This window comes from Scomber scombrus, chromosome 20 (assembly GCF_963691925.1).
Source record: "Scomber scombrus chromosome 20, fScoSco1.1, whole genome shotgun sequence".
Classification (NCBI taxonomy): Eukaryota; Metazoa; Chordata; class Actinopteri; order Scombriformes; family Scombridae; genus Scomber; species Scomber scombrus.
This window is the reverse complement of record NC_084989.1, coordinates 4,761,973-4,781,258: the sequence shown is the minus strand read 5'-3', so window position 1 is coordinate 4,781,258 and position 19,286 is coordinate 4,761,973. Positions and strand designations below refer to the sequence as shown.

Here is a 19,286-nt window from a genome sequence, read left to right as displayed (position 1 = left end):
TCTTACTTTTCTTTTTTCTTTCGTTCCCTCTGTCCTCTGTCTTTCTTACTCTCTTTTTATTTCTTAGGCTATTCTCTTTCTGTTTCTCTATTCTGTCTTTATTTTTTATTTCTTTTATTCTGTCTATCTTTGTCTCTTTCTTTTTCTTTTTTATTTCTTTTGTTGTCCGTCTGTTGTATGTCTTTCTTTCTTTCTTTCTCTCTATTCTTTCTTTCTTTCTATTTCTTTCTCTATTCTTTCTTTATGTCTCTTTCTTTTTTCTGTCTTTCTTTTTATTTATTTCTCTATTCTATATTTCTTTTTCTTTCTTTTTTTCTATTTCTTTCTCTATTCTTTCTTTATTTCTATTTCTTTCTCTTTCTATGTCTTTCTGTATCCTTTCTTCCTCCATATAAAGACCCTCTATGTTTTTTTTCTAAAAACATCACCACATGACCGTTATGCCAAATGTGCTCAGTGTGAGTCACAGACCTCTCCTCAGTGGGTGCTATTGTGTGGGTAAAAGTTGAGCCCTAATGATTCCCATTGCTAACACACACATAAATATCATGGTGCTGGCAGTCTATGTATGTGTTGTTATAATTACAGCATCATAATGTGGCTCTATAAGATACATTATGTGCAACATTGCAGCCACAGCTTTAGTGGAGTCACTGATTAAATACATCCTGAGCTATTAGCAGCTGCCAAACCTGCACTGGAGACAGAAATGTGGGGGGTGTTGTTGTTGTACCCACATTAAAAACATATATATATACAATATTCATGTGTGATTGTGTGTGTGTGTGTGTGTGTGTGTGTGTGTGTGAGCCAGGCAGGATCAGAGTGGGAGGAAGGCTGCCTGTCGTGTCGCTGTGTGAACGGGAAAAAAGTTTGCCAGCTGAGATGCCCCCCACTGCAGTGTGAAGAGGTAAGACACACACACACACACAATCATACTCAGTACTCATTGTGCAGGTTTACATTGTCAGCAGAATGTGGTGTGTATTGATGAGCACCTATGAGGAGAGTGTAAAAAAGAAAAATACTTAATATTTCAACAATCATAACGACTATCTCGGTCTCTATCTTATCCAGATACATTTCTCTCATATTTAAAGCATGATGTTCCCTTATCACAATATCTCAATTACATCATTCTTAAAGGCCCGAAGATGTAGAAAGTTAAGTTTTTTTCATTTTCTACCCTGGTAATTATCCAAGGAGACTTAGATTTATCCAAGACTGCATTAGTACCTCCAGGGGCCCCTGGCAACTGAGGCTCATGTCCCCCAAACAACTTTTATTTTATTCTAATTAGATAATGCTGCTGTTGGGTGGAAACCTTGAAAATCCAGATTTAGTTTTGGGCGTACAAGATTTCTAACAGTGACCATAATTATCAACATCAAGAGACTAGGCTAAGGCTTGTGTCGTATTTCTGTAGAGAAAAAAAAAATTCCCCTCATTTTTTCCCCATTTTTCCCCGTGCTTCTAGGGCCCCTGGGCACTTGCTCAGATTACCATGGTAGATCCAGCCATGGATTTATCTAGTGGGTGCTTCTGAGCATCCTAAACACTAGGATGGGAACCACTAAATTAGCCTGACATCTGTGTACGTACAACACACAGAATCATATAGGTGCTATGCTGACAGTATATGAACACCTGCACAAAATACAGTACCACTCCAGACTTTACCAGTAATCTATAAGTTTGTTGAAAAGGTGTTAGTTTAAAAGCTGATGTCAAAATCCCAGTTAGCTCCTCTACAGGTGTGTGTGTGTGTGTGTGTGTGTGTGTGTGTGTGTGTGTGTGTGTGTGTGTGTGTGTGTGTGTGTGTGTGTGTGTGTGTGTGTGTGTGTGTGTGTGTGTGTGTGTGTGTGTGTGTGTGCACCTCCAGCATCCAAACACAAACAGATATGAAAGTTGACATACTGATGCACGGTCCGTATCCCAGACAAATATATCAGTCTATTCAACCACCACCGCTGCTGCTGCTGCTGCTGCTGCTGCCCCGGGGTGTTCCAGTTCACACAGTGTCTCTGGTGGTCACAAACATCTCAATTACTCTTGAGCGAAGGAGAAAACACCCGGCTCACTCATGAACGTGTGGGACGTGCCGTGCAAGTTGCCGGCTGAAGCAGATCAATACCTGACCGTCCGACCCGCCCACAAGCCAACACTTTTTCTCCCTTCAGCGTGCCCCCCACTCCCTCCTGCCACTGCACAGACTCCTCTATTTCTGATTAAGCATAACTGAGTTTCATTCCACTGCATCATACGCACTATTTGGCAAAAGCGAGAGCCTGAGTCAACTCTGAGGAAAACGGTTTATCAAGTAAAGTAACCTCTGTGGTTTTTAAAAAATATTTATCAATAAAACTTCTGCAACAACTTTGCTTTGGTCTGGGAGACAATGCTCAGTCATACGCACACATGAGAGGTTAGCTGGTCATCAGTCAGGATGGGGGTGAGCTCAGTAGTGAATAATGCATGCGCCCTGTGCAACTAGAGGCAGAGGAAGAAAAAAATAAGCTGCACATGAAATATGAATATTTGTAGTGTTTGAGACAAGTGGAACTTTTGCTACCACATAGATGCAGATTTCTGCTTCAGACAGAAATAGAGCAGAAAAGACACATAAAGACACTTCCCATTAGAGCCAATGTTAAAATAGATATTGTTTGTGGCATCCCACTGAGGCTGCCCTTGTTTTGTCTTTGACAACAAATTTGAATTATTTTCTCCCAAACGTCCCCTTCTCTCTTTCTTTCTTAGCTTAGTAACACTACACTATATTTATAAAGGGTCAGTTCACAGACTATCATATTTTTCCAGGTTTAAACACACCTGTCTCTTAGATTTCACTCACCATCCTACAACAAATCAAGCTAAAAGGAATTTCATTAGTGAAAATTCTTAAAATATAGAGAAAGAGTGCTCTAGATGATCGACAGGCTGTCAATGGACTGTTTCTAAAGTAATAAAAGCTTTTTAAGATCCCCTCCAGACCTGCTTTAAAACACATAGAAATACTGTGCTTTGAATAAGAATGAGGGCCTGATGTGTTTTTACCACAAGAAAAAAGTTCAATTAACTAGTCAGAAATTCTTCACACTGACATTTCCTCTTCTTTACTCATTAGAAAATCTAATATGTATGAATATGTTAAGTTTTTATTTAAAATGTGTGAGCGAGAGGCTTCAACTTCCCATATATCACACTTTTATATGTATGGACTCACAAATCATGCTTGCAGGTAAACATCTTAAAATGACATTTAAGTTGACGATGACCTTCTAGTGTCAAACATCATGTGACACAGTCAAAGTCAACACAGTTTTGAGTGGAGGAGGCCTTTAAAATGATGCTCTGGGTCTGTGAAGCTGTACTGTTAATATCAACATGTTATCACACACACATTTGACAGCTGAATACAAACAACAGCTGAGGCTGATGGAAATCTCTGTTTATTCTGTACAGATTTGTGAGCTGGTTATGACACCAGAGGAAAAGTCGGGAGGGAATTTTATTTCTATTTTTCACTCTCTTATTTCAAAGTTAGTGTAAATAAACCAGAATGATGTGCATGGCTCGATTCAACCAGAGATAAGTCACATTTTTCCATGTGTTTAATCAGGCTGCTGTTATTATCATCATTAGTCATACAACTATTATTATCATTGTTTGTGTTACTCTGCCTCTCTCTCTCCTCTTTTCTCTTTCTCTTCTCTCCTCTCTCCTCTTTGTATCCTCTCTCCTTCTTCTCTCTCCCCTCTCTCTTCTCTTTCACATCCTCTATCTTCTCTCTCTCGCTCTCTCCCTTTTCTCTTTCTCTTCTCTCATCCTCTCTTCCTCCTCTCTCTCCTCTCTGTATCCTCTCTCCCTCCTCTTCTGTCTGTCTTCTCTTCCTTCTCTCATTCACTCTCTCAATGTTCTATCTCCTCTGTCTCTGTCCTCTCTCCCTCTTCTCTCTCAAGTCTCTCTCCCTCACACACTCCATCCTTTCTTTCTCTCTTCTCTCCCTCTTCTCTCTCTCCTTTCTCCTCTCTCCTCTCTCTCTTTTCACTCCTCTTTCTCTCCCTCTTTCTCTCCTCTCTCCCTCTCCCCTTTTCTCTCCTCTTTCCCTGTTCTCCCTCCTCTCTCTCTGCTTCCTCTCTCTCTCTCTCTCTCTCTCTCTCTCTCTCACTCTTCTTTACCTCTCCTCCCTCCCTCTTCTCTCTCTCTTCTTTCTTCTTCTTCTTCTTCTCTCTACTATCTCTTCCTCTTCTCTCCTTCTTTCTCTCTCAACCCAACAGGTCAAGGCAACTACAGTCTGGTTCTTCTTGAGCTTTCTTCCTTCTTCTCCTCTTTTTTTCACAACTGCTGTTCTTGGGTGGGAATGTTTGCTCTCTTTAAATGAAATGACTCCATGTGTAAAGAGCCTTGAGATCACTTTTATCATGATTTAGCGCTATACAAATAACAACTGACTCATATGGGTGAACTATCCCTTTAAATAAAACACCAGCCAGTAATGAACAGACTTAATTTCAGTGATGAAGTGGAGAAAAGTCACAATAGAAAAGTCAGCTGTCTCATCATTAACACCGCTGCTGTACAAAAGGCTGAGGTAAAAATAAAATCTGCTGACATTCAGAACAGTTAAAGGAGAGGTTGGATGCACTGTGACAGCCTCACAAAGCTTAGACACTCTACCAAATGTTCCACCTGTGGTGCACGCAGGTTTGGTCACCCCTCCCCCTCCCCCTCCCCCTCCCCTACCCCACCCAGCTACACTCAGTTGCCTCAGTGAAAGCATTCCTTATCCCAGGCCAGTATGAAAAGGTCAATTTAATGCACAGTGTTCCCTCCGCTGACAGCCTGACAATTGGTTACTGTCAGCACGCTCCGTTATTTATGACTCAGCTCATAGGTTAAAGCAATCGCATCGCTTTTTTCTTTTTTTTTAATTGGGAAAATTTCAATCTAACATATTAAAGGTTGTGTTATCATCATGTGTGGTGATAAAAGCTATCAGGATGTTTTCCTCACAATCACCCACTCCTCTTATTTATTTATTCATTCCCCTTCCAGACACATTCATAGAGTTTTGATTTGTATCTCACACTCTGTAGACCACACACATTTGACTACCCTTTACTTTAAATGCCAGCTGCCCTTTACTCTGAAATCAGCAGGAAACTACATTTCACACCGTCTCTACCCCCCTGACACATCACACACATATATATATATATATATATACACACACATATATATATATATATATACACACACATATATATATATATATATATATATATATATATATATATATATATATATATATATATATATACACACACATATATATATATATATATATATATATATATATATATATATATATATATATATATATATATATATATATATATACTGTACACACACACACATATATATATATACACACACACGTGCTCACACTCAAGCTCTTCACTTAAAGGACTTAAAATGGTCCGCCTCATGACCTCCCACCCTTTAAGTGAGTGGCCTCCCTTCATCCCTGAAGGGAGGCCGGCGGCAAAGAGTGGGAGGAGAACAGTTAAGTGTGTGTGTGTGTGTGTTCGTGCGTGTCTGTGTGTGTGTCTCTACATGCCAGAAGCACATATTCCTTCAGGGACACTGCATGACACCCAGAATTTCTCCTGACTGTTCTGAATCTCTCCTGCTCAGCGGCTTCACTCTCTCTCTCCCTCTATCTTTCTCTTTCTCTCTCTCTTTCTCTCTCTCTGTGTGTCCTCTGTGTCTTTACGTCACCGTCTCGCTATTTTTGGTCCCCGCTTCTTATTTCTGGCCCCCCATCTGTTTGGGCTGGTCTCTCTCTGTCCTGCTGTCTAGCCCGGCCTGATATCTGTCTCTCTCTCTCTTTCCACAGCTCCACCTGGATTATACTGTACATATATTCATGTCAGCCTCTCCTCTCCTCCAGCTATTCCCCCTGTGTCTCTTTCCTATTTTCCTCTTTTGAATAATTGATTGCTTGCTCCTGTGGTTTGGTTTATACAGTAAGCTCCTGTTGTTGAAATAAAAGAAGTGTGCAGGAGGTTACTTTTCTTTTTGAGACGGATCTACAAAATGTTCTGTATCTTAGGGGGAGGTGAAGGTGGAGGAACCAGACAGCTGCTGTCCAGTCTGTAGGAAACACTTTCCAGGTAAGTAAAACACATACTGGATTGGTAAGATGAGCAATTCAAAAATATCTTTAAAATAGTTTAAAAAGCAGCATCAGGTTTGTTTAAAAAAAAATGTATGCAAGTTATTCATACGTTTATTTTCACATTTTAACCCTTTAAATTAAACTAAACCATATGGACACAAAAAAATGTCAGTCAACCAGCAACAAACACACAGATTATTAATGTTTCCTTCTTTTAATTTGAGTGTTCTCTGGTTCATTTTACAGCAGGGTAAAAATTGAGTGTCGCAGTACCCAATTAGTGAGAGATTACATTACTTAACCTACATTGGGGTTTAAATCTGTCTCCCAGTGGAAGAAATGTCCCATGATGGAAGGAGGGCACGGCAATGTCACTGCACTCTCTAGGAGTGCTCTGCCTCCTTTAGGCTTTATTTCCCTCCTCCCTACTTTTTCAAACAAATACACAGTCAAACCCTGACTTTCTCCCTTTTTTTGGCTCACATTCTCTTCTTTCTTTACTGCTCTTTTTCTCTTTCCTTCCCCCCTACCTTATTTTCCCTCTTTATTCCCTCCTCGTCTTCTATATGTTCTCCTCAGACGAGCCCGTGCCAGAGTGTCGTCGCTACGTGCAGGTCAGGAACATCACGAAAGGAGACTGTCGGCTCGACAACGTGGAGGTCAGCTTCTGCAGGGGACGCTGTCTCTCCGGGGCTGATGTCATCCTCGAGGTACGCACACACACACACACACACACTCACACGTGCTCAGCTGTCCCCCCCCGAGCAGAAGACATCCCTCTAAACATCTTCATGCGACGTTGACGGGTATCGACCTCCACATCTCAATAACAACTGGAAGCACAATGAAGATCAATATTGTTGGACATGTTGGACTAAAATAGAAAAGAACCCTCTGCTTTGTTCTAATTGCTGCACAGTTAATGGTGTTTAATCATACAGTGCACAGTCCACCCACCCCCCCCCCCCCCTTATAGTTAGACATTTCTCCAATATTAATTTAGTTAAGACCAGTTGCCAAACTTCAATTATCAACATGTGGATGCAGAATGCCAAAAAGGAAAATGAACTAAGCATTATTAATAACAGTGTTCACCATACGTGGGAGAATAATCAGGATTATTGCTTAAACCATCAGCGCAGCCAAATCGCCCATCTGTTTCTGCTCAGACCTGGCCTGGTGTGTGTGTGTGTGTGTGTGTGTGTGTGTGTGTTTTAAGTAAGACAGAGTGAAGTCAAACACATGGCCCCGTACAGCTGCTCACACCTGCTGCAATCTCACTTCTTCATAGTTAAACACACAGGCCCGTTCAGACAGTCATAGTGAGCAGCTGACCGTCTCTGAATGTAACAAATTGACCATTTGATCAGCTGACGTAAGAGCGATTAGAGCAGGTAAACAAAAGTGCGTCATTTAGTAATTGCGTCACCATTTTTGGCTCACGTGCGGAGCCTGTATGTTTTTCACGTGGCGTCGCTTTTCATCCTTTTTTCGCGGGACTGCGAGCTCATCACGTTGTCACCATGGCGACTTTGTTCTTTCTTGGCATCCGTGTAGGTCCGCTGTAAAAATAGAGTCAGTCACGCCGGGAGATTAGTTAAAAAATAAACATCAGCTAAGCCAAATGTGTCATTACCTCCTGTTACTGTGGCAACAAGGGATGGTAACTGGTGACTATGCAGCACGGGGAAAGTTCCTCTCTTTTTTCATTGATCAGCAGGAACAGGAGTGGAAGAAGAAGAAGAAGGAGAAGAAGCAAATCTTCTCTTTCTCTCTCTGTCACACACACATATGCACACATCCACTCTAGACTATTCAAAGTGTGTGAAGCACTAATAACCACTATTTTTTGACTTTTTTGATCCGGACTCCCTACCTGCTCCTCTCATCTCCTCCTCTTATTCATTCTGTCTCTCTCTCGGTTCTTCGGCTGCACTAATTGGACGCATGAACAGTGTTTCAAAGCTGTCCTCTATCATGCAAAACACAGAGGCTGACACACAAAAGAGAAAATTTAGTCTGAAATGGGTTTTTTATATGTCAGCATTTTGTCAGCAAAGTTGCACTAATCAATATTTTTACATTAATAATGACTTGTGGGTGACTGCTGCACAGTTTGATGATAGTTCTTTCACAGTGCTTGTATGGAACATATTTACAGGGTTGGGAAGGTTACTGTGGAAATGTAATAAGTTACAGATTACTAGTTACTCTATTTAAAATGTAATAGGTAATGTTACTATTTCAATTACTTCATCAAAGTAACTAATTACATTTGATTTTCTAATTTCAGCTGTTTTTCATGTAAACTGACATGATTTATAAGATAGATCATTTCTTATAAAGCAACATTTATCTCTCATTGTAAAATGTATTCATTAGTTCATGTTGATTTTGGAATATAAAATAAAGATATTTGATGAAAAAAGTCAAAAGTCTGGCATGGACTTAATTGGTACTGTGACACCATTTAAACCCATGTGTGCTCCAAATAAACCCACGTCATGATTTATTTATAAAATATTTAAAGAAATATTGATTTCAAAGAATTAAAAACAGCAATATATGTATTCAGTTACATTCATTTTGTTATTAAATTTCACAATGCTGTTACATATAACTAGATACTCCATACACTGTCTCTGATGTATTTTCAAATTTTTAGATGTTGATGTATTTCAGACTTCCTCCTTTTTCCTCCTATTTTACATCTTTTCAGTTAACTGTACTTTACTGGTTTCTCCTCCTGTCTTCTGCCTCTTTCTGCTCCATATTTATCCTCCTTTTTGACTGTCTTCCCCCACTTCTCCACCCTCTCTTAACTTCTACTCTCTCAAAACCTCCTCCTCCTCCTCTTCTTTGATGTGACCCTCTCCTCTCTCTTCCACACAGGAGCCGTACCTCCAGTCACTGTGCGAGTGCTGCAGTTACCGCCTGGACCCGGACAGCCCGGTCCGCTTCCTCAGCCTGCTGTGCGCGAGCGGGGAGAGCGAGCCCGTCGTCCTGCCCGTCATCCACAGCTGCGAGTGCACCAGTTGCCAAGGTGGAGAGTAATGATTTGCATGTGCATGTCAGATGTAGATGTGAAACCCAAACATTTAACTATATGGAAAGCAGCTTGTAGGTAACACATGTTTTACACGCTTGAGGATACCGGCAGAAGCACATGAATGAAAAGGTGTGTTCATAGATTGATGCTCACTTTACTTCATATCCTGATACGCTTGAGTTAACCGGCAACACTCAGTATTAATAGATAGGTTCTCAACTTTTGTAGTCTGTCTTAAAACAACAGTCAAGTACCTAGATGGACTCTTAAAGAGGTTCTGCTTGTTGTAATCATTCCTGCTGTTAATACTGGCTATTTAAAGATCCTCTCCTAAAGCACTTTCATTATAAGTGGTGATAAAACCCTCTGACACTCACAAAAGTCCAGCAGCAGTCCAAATTAGTCAAATCAAGTGTGTATCCTCCAAAGTTTTAGTCTTTTTAGGACATGTTCCCCTCTCTCTCTTCCTGCACAGTGAGCTGCAGTGGAGGTATGGTAACAAAAACAGGGAAATTAGAGCTAAAAAGGTTGTAATTTTGGAAGGCATCCATGTCACCGTGCCAAATATTACATAGCAGCAAGAGACGAGATAGATTAAATGGAAGTATGACGTATGAGATGACCTTGCTTTACTTTTACCTTCACAAACTAAATGCTAGTTAGACAATATGACGTTGTTCTTAAGCATTCTGAGCCTTTAAGTGTGTTTTAACTTACCCAGTGATTACTGTGGACGGACTCCAATATTTATTTTTATTGGAGCTGACCAGCAAGCTTGAACCTTCCAGCCCACAGAAAGCAGCAACACTCAGCAGTCACGCCTGTCTCTTCCTCTCCCCAACCAGTTTCTCAGTCACTTTCCATTAGTGCCAGGCTGACACACACATACACACACACACACATATGGTCACTGACAGATACATACGTTTACACAGAATCACACACACACACACACACACACAAGCGCGTACATACCCTCTAATCTTAGCGAAATGTACGTTTGCCTTTGCCCGCCATGAATAATTCAATCAGGGATCCCACCTATGAAGCAATTATGGGCTAATCCATTCATCAACATGGCTGATTGCGTTAGTTAATTGGATGTAGCCACCATACGACACAGAACAACCCCCCTACCAACACCCCCAAGCTCATATTCCCTTCCCCTACACTCTGGCGGACATCACGTCTGACGGATTCGGTCGTTCCGGCGATCAATCTTCGATCGTACACGCTCGCACGAATCAGCTGCCATCAGAAATTTGCTCGCTTCTCATCTGATGCTCTCGCTCTACTGTTAAATACACACACACACACACACACACACACACACACACACACACACTTTTACACGTGTACACACACGTACTTTTTGCCCCCTGTGTGTTTATATTCCAGAGGCGTTTTTAGAACTAAAGCCAAATTCAGACATGGAAACTCACACATACAGAAAGATGAAGTCATGCTGTTCAAACAGATTTCAGAAATGAGTTAAAAATGATTTAAAGACTCTCCATCTCTTTCATCCCACACATGAAAAGTGAAGTTTTTGACTCTTTCTCCACCGCTTCTCTCCGTTCACAGGAGGTGATCTGTCCAGACGCTGAGCGAGCATGAGTGTGTGTGTGTGTGTGTGTGTGAATGTGTGTATGCACTTGAGAGAGAGAGCGAGAGGAGGATGGGTACGAGCGCCCAGCTGAGTTAAAGCGGTAGACGGAGGATGATGAGACCCTGTTGATGTACACATTGTTCTGTGGTCCTCACTGGTCATGTGACTGGATGCTACTGCTGATGGTAAACTTCCTGTTCTTAGTTCATTCTTCATCCTGTACAGCCTTTTTTTCTACTGTATGTAATATTAAAGAACCTATGATTGAGTCCATGTAAGACCTATTACTATATGTTAAAAGATGTTTTTATTTGTATGTTTAAAGAAATGTATATGTATGTACCAGAGGTCTCCTTTAAATTTAACCAATTAGATTGATGTTACATGTGACAGTTTACAGTTCAGTTTCAATAGAGTGGTCAATAAACATTTTATACACATGGAGACAACTACTGACTTTTATTTTTCTTATTTTATTATCAATGTCTAATGTCTCTATTATCAATGTTGTATGTCTCAACAGCATATAAACTGCAGAAAGGAGCACTGAAAGCTTAAATATATAAATATATGATCACCACACATAACAAAATAACAGAGCCTGGCAGTGTCTCATTGTAAGATAGACCATTACATTTATAATAAAGCATGACCTAGTTCTTCATTCAAGAGATTGGCAACGTCATTGTTTATTTAATAATGATTAAATGCTTGCAGATTCCTTCATTAACCATTAGTTTGCGTCTCAAAGTCTATGTTATTGCTTCCAATCTCATACAGTGTGCAAGATCCAGACATTTCTAATCTGCTTCTCTCAAGTTAAGAACCGGGGTGGTACAATTAAATACCTAAATTAGGATAAGGTTTCTTCCTACAGACCAAAAACTTGCAGTTTAGGTTATTTGGTGATTCTAAAATGCCTGTAGGTGTGAATGGTTGTTTGTCTACTGTATGTTAGTCCTGTGATGGACCAGCGACCTGTCCACGGTGTACCAGACCTTTCACCCAATGTCAGCTGGGATCGGCTCCTGCCCCCCTGTGACCCTCTAGAGGAGTGGTCTCCAACCCTGCTCCTGGAGAGCTACTGCCCTGCATGTTTTAGATATCTCCCCACTCTAACACACCTGATTTTAATAATGAACACGTTATCAAACCCTTTGACAAACTTCAGCTGCTTGATAGAGTTAATTATTAGAATCAGGTGTGTTACAGTGAGGAGATACTTAGATCTCCACAACTGATAAATGAAAGTATCATGAAGCTTTTACATTACAAAACAACTAATTGACATATTATCCTATTTATCATCATCATCATTTATCACAGGATTTAAGACAAGCTCATGTTTGTACCGAAGCAGCTGCATAGTATTAATTATTAGTTTCTTTGGACTTTTAACACAAGCCTCCAGTCTTTTCCATTTCTTTCGTCAGATGCAACTTCCGAACCTTAAATTTAAGGCTCTGAAGGGACATTTGGGACCTATAGAATAAATAAAGCCCTGTATTTTAGCACAGATAATGTAAGATTAGCTGTCCTCAAACTTCATAAGCCTGTATATATTCTTACCTTTTTCAAGGCCTGTCCTCTCCAACACTTTGAAAGGCTTGATCACATGTGGCTGCCTCTCCTGTCTGTTGCTCTTTGTGCCTTTCAATAACTATGAATGCTCTTTTGTCCTGCCGCTGCCCCACTTATGACACTCGAACTCGGCAAGACTTGCTGCTATAGCCACTGCTTTATGTGCCTTTGCTTTGTGGAAAAAGAAAAAAACAACTTAATTACAAAACAGAAACAAGTCTGTGAGTGAAGTGGCATTTCTGACAGAGCTGAAATTACAGTTTAGGAATGCTGATTCATTGCAGGAAAGGATGTAACTTTAAATGGATGTGTCAAAGCCAGACCTCACTTCTTTAATTCACATGTTTATTTACTTGTGTGCAAGGTGTAATACAGTCATACTTCTTAATGCTCCTCTAGCAAACACAGTCAACTTTCTGTGTAACCCAAAGAGTGTGACAAGCTGACATCTGTCTCATCCCTGACAACAAAGTGTCTGCCCCTTCTTTTTCCCTCCTCACGTCTCCTCTGTCCTCCCCTCCTTCCTCTCCTCCTCCTCCTCCTCCTCCCTCCTCTCTCTTTTCCTGACTAAATAAGGGAGTTGAAGTAGGGGAAGGCTGACCAGCACGCCTCCTCCGGCTTTCAGCTGCTGTAGTAAATACTGCTGGATGTAATAAGAGCAGGAACTGATGCATTTTTAATCCATAACAAAATGTCACATCTTGATGGATAGCTCGTCAGGCCTCGTCCAACTGCAAGGCTGCAATTCATCATGTCTAACCAATCATTAAAACAGTGATCGCTGGGAAAAAAATAAAAAAGAATGCATTCATGGTGTTAACACAGGTCATTTTGATGAATGTGTACAGCGAGCAGCAGTGTTGCTTCAGGCCTGAATCTGACACAACTGAAAACAAGGACATTTTACTCAGTCACTGCCTGTTACATCCATGAGATGGATATCCAAATCTTGCTCTAATGGGTTTAAAGGGACTCTGAGAATGCTGGAGGTTGCTGGGCAAGCTTTGTGTGTACTGGTGCCTTCAAATGCAGTCAGAAAATCCCAAACTATGCCTGTTGTGCACATTCATATTTTATTGCTTGATTTTCTACCACACACATGAATGGAGTGAACAGGTTACTACTTTTGGAGTAGGAAGAAGCTCATGAGGCTTTGATTTTATAATGCTGGAAAGGATTTCATGGCTTCTGCTCCCAAAACTCATCCCACTAGAGCTGATACATATTTTCCCCACAAATTAAACACATCACAAAACTCAGACATACATTAAAGAACAAGCTGTATATCTCAGCGGCCTGCAACAAACACATAATCATGATAAACGTTATAAAAAATGTTTAAAAACCAAATGAAAAGCTGGATGTGAAAATGTTTAAATGAACATGTAATGGCATGTTGTTCTGGCAGGCAGTTAAATGTAATTTGAACTTCACCAGCTATGAGGATTTAATATAAATTGATTAAAATGTATGATTTACGCACAATTTATCCATATTTCCTGATAATTAAGTTGTATATTTCAGTGTCAGACTCCTCTCATCACCTCCAGCTATCTGTAATAAATCCTCTACAGAAATAACATACATGTCAGCCCTTTCATTAAGTCATATATATCGATCCTATAGATCGCACATGAACGCAACCGCAGCTCATTCATTCCATACGCGCTCCGTTAAGCCTTTTAAACCTGCGATATCCGACAACCCGTGAAGGCAGCATCTACAAGCATGACGGAAGGGGGGAACCCCGGCGGTGTGACGTCACCGAGGAGGCTGAGTGGTGAATCCCCATCCAACCCAACCCCCGTCACGCACAACAAAGCAGCATCACGGCCGCAAGGTGCAACTCCATCATCAAGATAAAAGATGAAAAGAGACGCTTCACTTTAAGAGCAGGTAGATGTTTGTGGGGCATAATAGAGGCAGGACAATGGAGTAGCAAGTGTGTGTGTGTGTGTGTGTGTGAAATGAATCCCTCCCATATCTGGTCACACAGGTGATACATAGCTCAGAGCAGAACACCTGTTAACAGCAGCCGTTTGACCGCAGCAGGTGTCTGATAAACCTGCAACACAAAGCATCATGTTCCCCTTCTATTCCTAAAAGCTTATAACTGGGGTTTGGCTTGTCATTTCTCTGCCAATTTCCTCCACTTGTCTCTTATGATTTGCTAATTTGTAATAAATCTATTTTAATAATGAGCTTTGGTGTGCACAGACGAGGTAAAAAAAAAAAAAAAAAGCATCCAGGGGCCCCAGTTTAGGAGCCGCAGATGTAATCTAAACTGCTCCTTTAGTGGATGAAGAGGAAGTTGTTCATCCTTTATGAACCGACTGAGCTGTTAGTTCCGCTCCTGATGAGCAAAGGGTTAAAAAAGAGGCGCAGCTAGACGCCGGTGGAGCTGAAGTCATCCGGCAGAGCGCACAGCGAGGAGGAGGAGAGATACAGAGAACACCTCCAAAAAACACAGATCTAGGTCGATTCAAGCTGCGGATCAGTGCTCTGCTGCTTTCTTTCTATTATTCTTGTGTTCTTTTTCTCCTCCTATAAACACACAGATATTGAGAGGAAGAAAGAAGAGGTGGAATGAGAAACAAATAAAAAAAAATTAAAATAAAATAAAATACGCGCAGCTCAGCGCACCAACTATGGCTCCAGCGACGCTCGTCGGAAAGCTCGCCCGGTCCGCCTCACAGCAGCGGGCTGTAGTGCAGGATGAGAGGTCTGCTTTGCTCCCCCGACTGTGAGACCAAGAGGAAATATCACCTGACGGGCCGCCCTCCCCCTGGGGGGACACAAACAGACACCCTCGCTCCTCTCAGCCTGGAGACTGGAGGCTGGAAACGGCTCAGATCCACCGTACGTACAGTGCGTCTGCTTTCCAGAACTCTCCTCTTCTCACTTTCTCCAGGGGACACAACAGAAACCCCCACCTCCTCCCCGTCTGTCAGAGCAACTTGGGAAAACTTTGGCTCCCGGGATTACCGCCGCTGACCTGTCAGTGTTCTGTCTCCATGCGGGGAGCGCAGTGAGCAGTCCTCGGTGTGAGATCTTTAAAAGTCCTGCAAAGTCTGTAAAAGTCCAGGGGCCACTGCTGCGAACATGCCGGTCCGGAGGGGCCATGTGGCTCCGCAGAACACTTTCCTGGACACCATCATCAGGAAATTCGACAGTCAAAGTAAGAATATCGTTTTTTCTTTCATTCCTTCTATTATCATATCTTTTTTTTTCTCTTCTTTCCTTGAACGCACGCTGTTTAATAATTGATGCATAGACTTCAAATCAGTTTGAAATGGCATCCTGATGATGTTGTTGATTTGCTTTTCCAGAATTAGCCTCAATAATGATGTTTGCTGATGATGATGAATGGTTAATAGCTCAGATAAGTCACACGGTGGTGCCGTGATGTTAGGTGGGAGAATGTGTGAAAATATAAACAGAGAGCACACAGAGTCCCAAAAAAAAGGAGAAAAAAAACCTTTAAAAGATCATTTCATAATAAATTACTTAGATCTGAACTGCCTGAATCCTGCAGCTGCACATAGTCAAATGTAAACATGTCACATTTGAAGATTACAATAATATAATACTTTTTTAAAGATCAGATTAGTTGTATATCTCTGCACATCCTCTCATGCTTTAATGTCAGCTGAAGTGTTGCATGCTGCTGCTGTCTTGACTGATATTTTTCATATAAAGTAATCTGCAAAAATGGAGAAAAATGACACTTGGATGCTTTCGGGGGACACAATCTATTATCTTTGGCTCAGCTGGTGTGGACATGTTGAATCATCTTAATGTAGAAACTATTGGACACCACAATAAATCTTTTCCACTATAAATATGAAATGTGAAACTATTATATACATTGATTTATTTGCCTTGAAAAAAGAAGAAAAAAACATCTAATCAAGCTGCAAAACAAACTGAGCTATTCTATTTTCTCACAGAGCCCAGAGGCAGTGAATCTGAAGCTGCCTTAAACAGGCTTGATCTGTCCTCACTTCCCTGCGGCGGTTTTTATCTTTGATGCAAATCATTCATGTTTTTCCGTCTCTTGAACGTGTGACCGGACTTCAAACGTGCCTCAGCGGCCACAAACGTCACTTTTTCTTGTGGAAATTCACCTCAGGGGCTGATGGGGAAGATAAAGACGTGTATCGTTACCATTTCATCATGTCAGATTTTTGAGAGACAAGCTGATGAAAGAGATGTTTAATGTAGATCTAACTGCTTGTTTTAGTGAATCTAAATGTCAATTACTCCTACCAGGAGCTGTGGAAAAAAAGGAAGTCTTAACTAAACACCTGAGCCGTTGAACGTGCTGCCTGCCCTCCTGTCATTGGCCATATGGTCTTGGGTTGAGCGGTTCACATGGCTGCCATGGAAATGATGTCTTGCTGCGTTTGTAACACCTAAAAGTCACAGCAGCAGCAGCAGCAGCAGCAGCAGCAGCAGAGCTCACACAAGGTGTCTGTAGGGTTGGATGTGGTGCAAAAAAACATCCTATTTCCCATCACAGAGGTGCTGGAAAACAACTTCCACACAAGTGCAATCAAGCTGAATAACTAACTCTGGAGTTTGGTCATTGGCATTAATCCTTCAGTACTTCTTGTTCCACCCTGATAAGCGTGGCTAACTCTGTAAAGGTGATCATATTCTGCCTCCACCGTGTTCATATCTTCAGTGTGTCTTCGCAGCAGATTTTGCATTCGTTCAGCGCGTGGAGGGAACGCTCCTTCGTGTGCCGGATGATTATTTATGAGAGCTTTACAGGGGGAGGACATAACCTGCAACAGAGAGGAAGATAACCTCGCATCGCTGCTCTCCAAATGTTTTACAAAACTTCAGAGTGATTGTCAAATGTGGCTTTTAGTTAACAAAGCACTTACTTATTTCAAAGGTGTTAGAAAAAGCTCTTTCATACATCTAACCAGCCTGTATAGAGTCCTCCCAGGTCTAACTCTGAGTCCAGAGCCTCATTTTGAGGCCCCCCCCCCCCCCCCCCCCCACTGCTACACATCACTGAAACCTGAGCCCACTCCTCTCATGTTATCCAAAGCTAAGTAAACAGGTTTTTATGGAAGAGATAGCCTGGTGTGGGCAGCATCTTTTCATCTGATTCTCTCTTTACTGCGATGCTGACTGGGTGAACTTCATCTCAGCAACAATCAGGAGCAGAACTATCCTATTTGTTGTGCTGGATGAGGTGGAAAGGGGGGGGGGGGGGAGCAGCCTTCATGGTAGAGTAAAAGTGGCAGAAGCAATGTTTTTTAAAGGGTGATGCTGCTCTTAAAGTCATGTACTAAGATCACAAGCCGTGGATACTAAATGCTCACCCTTGAAGGGGATGATTAAGGAGCATCTGCTTTAGACACACTGACAATTTGACTAGTAAAATGTTCTTTTAAAAAAGTTAAAATGGGGAAAGAGGTGTGCTTCTCCTGCACTGAATTTCATTTGGATGCTGTCAAAGAAAAGAAAAAGAGCTGAATATCTTTGTTTCCCCAGAGCTAATTCTAAAAAAAATATACATGCTTTGATGAAGGCTTCATGCTGAGGTGCGTCAGCAGATTTGTCAGTCCATTAGTTGGAATAAAACTCACCAAAATGATCAAGACAGTAGGTGATTCTTTTATTTATTTATTTTTGTCTTATTTCAATGCTGGAGTGACACTTTAGGATTATGTTAACTCTTACCTCCCCAGTCTAAGAATACCTTCATAAAAAGGGTCTATTTCTGAACCCCAGATGTGTTTAGAAAGCATCAATAGTTGATCTTACTGAATATCATGTCCTATTTGACCTAAGGCATGAAAATATAACATAGCAATAATGATGTAAATGTATTTTATAACTTTATGGAAGTGTGGGGTTTATTGTATAACCATTAGAGCCATCAGTCTTCACTGCTACATCATAAAAAGAAAGCATCATAACTAATATCTTATTGAAAGTATTATCTATTCATTTCACTAAAACACATGTCAGTAGATTTGTATCACCTATACAAAAATATAACATTTTAAAATATTTTTGTGTATTTTGGGCCACTTTAGGAAAAGAGATCCAATTTCAGGGGGGAAAAAACAACAACATCTGGGGAGTTTTTACAGCTGTCAAATGTCAAAATGGGTCAAATTTGACCCAAACAGTATGTAAGGGTTAACTTAAGCATAAAAAAACAAAAGTGGTTATGTTTAAAATCTTAATCCGATAATGAAATGAAGAGGATATGTCAAATTAGAAACAATAGTTTAACAGAGTTTCTTATGCTTATTTTGTGGCACTGCAGGTTTGGTAATGTGCATCTCCTCATGATGAGGTGTCTGGAGCTACATATGATCCACATTTCAACTAAAAACAAAGACAACTGTGCTATGAATTGTTTCCAGTGGAGCTCATATTTAATATCAGATACTGCTTTCCTTTTAATCTTTAGTCCAGTGGTCTCTAATCCTTCTCCTGGAGAGCTACCTCCCTGCATGTTTTAAGTATCTTTTCACTCTAACACACCTGATTCTAATAATGAACTCTTTATCAAGCCTGTTGACAAGCTCCAGCTGCTTGATAACAATCAGGTGTGTTAGAGTGAGGAGATACCTAAAACATGCAGGACAGTAGCTCTCCAGTAGCAGAGTTGGTGAACACTGATTTAGACTCAAAACTAGACATATATTTATATTTTAGACTAATCCACAGCTCTCTACCTACCACAATGTTATGGTTTCAAAGCTTCAGATTTGACTTGATATTCATATATGTGCTTATATAAAAATAGATCTGTGGAATTGATGCATTTTTTATGAATCAACCATAATGTGAGATATAATCTACATAACCATGCAGTGACATCAAAGAGC

General features: G+C 40.9%; 2 protein-coding genes across 2 annotated transcripts in view; both read left to right on the top strand.

Moving 5' to 3' along the window:
* sspo (SCO-spondin) overlaps nucleotides 1–11,291 on the top strand; it is a 98,992-nt gene extending 87,701 nt beyond the window's left edge. Inside the window, exons 104-108 of the mRNA XM_062441139.1 lie at nucleotides 815–910; nucleotides 6,119–6,179; nucleotides 6,764–6,894; nucleotides 9,077–9,227; nucleotides 10,818–11,291. Of these exons, the coding sequence (XP_062297123.1) occupies nucleotides 815–910; nucleotides 6,119–6,179; nucleotides 6,764–6,894; nucleotides 9,077–9,227; nucleotides 10,818–10,840 (462 nt within the window). The 3' untranslated portion in view covers nucleotides 10,841–11,291. The remainder of the gene's footprint in view (nucleotides 1–814; nucleotides 911–6,118; nucleotides 6,180–6,763; nucleotides 6,895–9,076; nucleotides 9,228–10,817) is intronic.
* Nucleotides 11,292–15,525: 4,234 nt separating this feature from the next.
* Nucleotides 15,526–19,286, top strand: part of kcnh2b (potassium voltage-gated channel, subfamily H (eag-related), member 2b) — a 275,121-nt gene continuing 271,360 nt past the window's right edge. Inside the window, exon 1 of the mRNA XM_062441120.1 lies at nucleotides 15,526–15,601. Within this exon, the coding sequence (XP_062297104.1) occupies nucleotides 15,526–15,601 (76 nt within the window). The remainder of the gene's footprint in view (nucleotides 15,602–19,286) is intronic.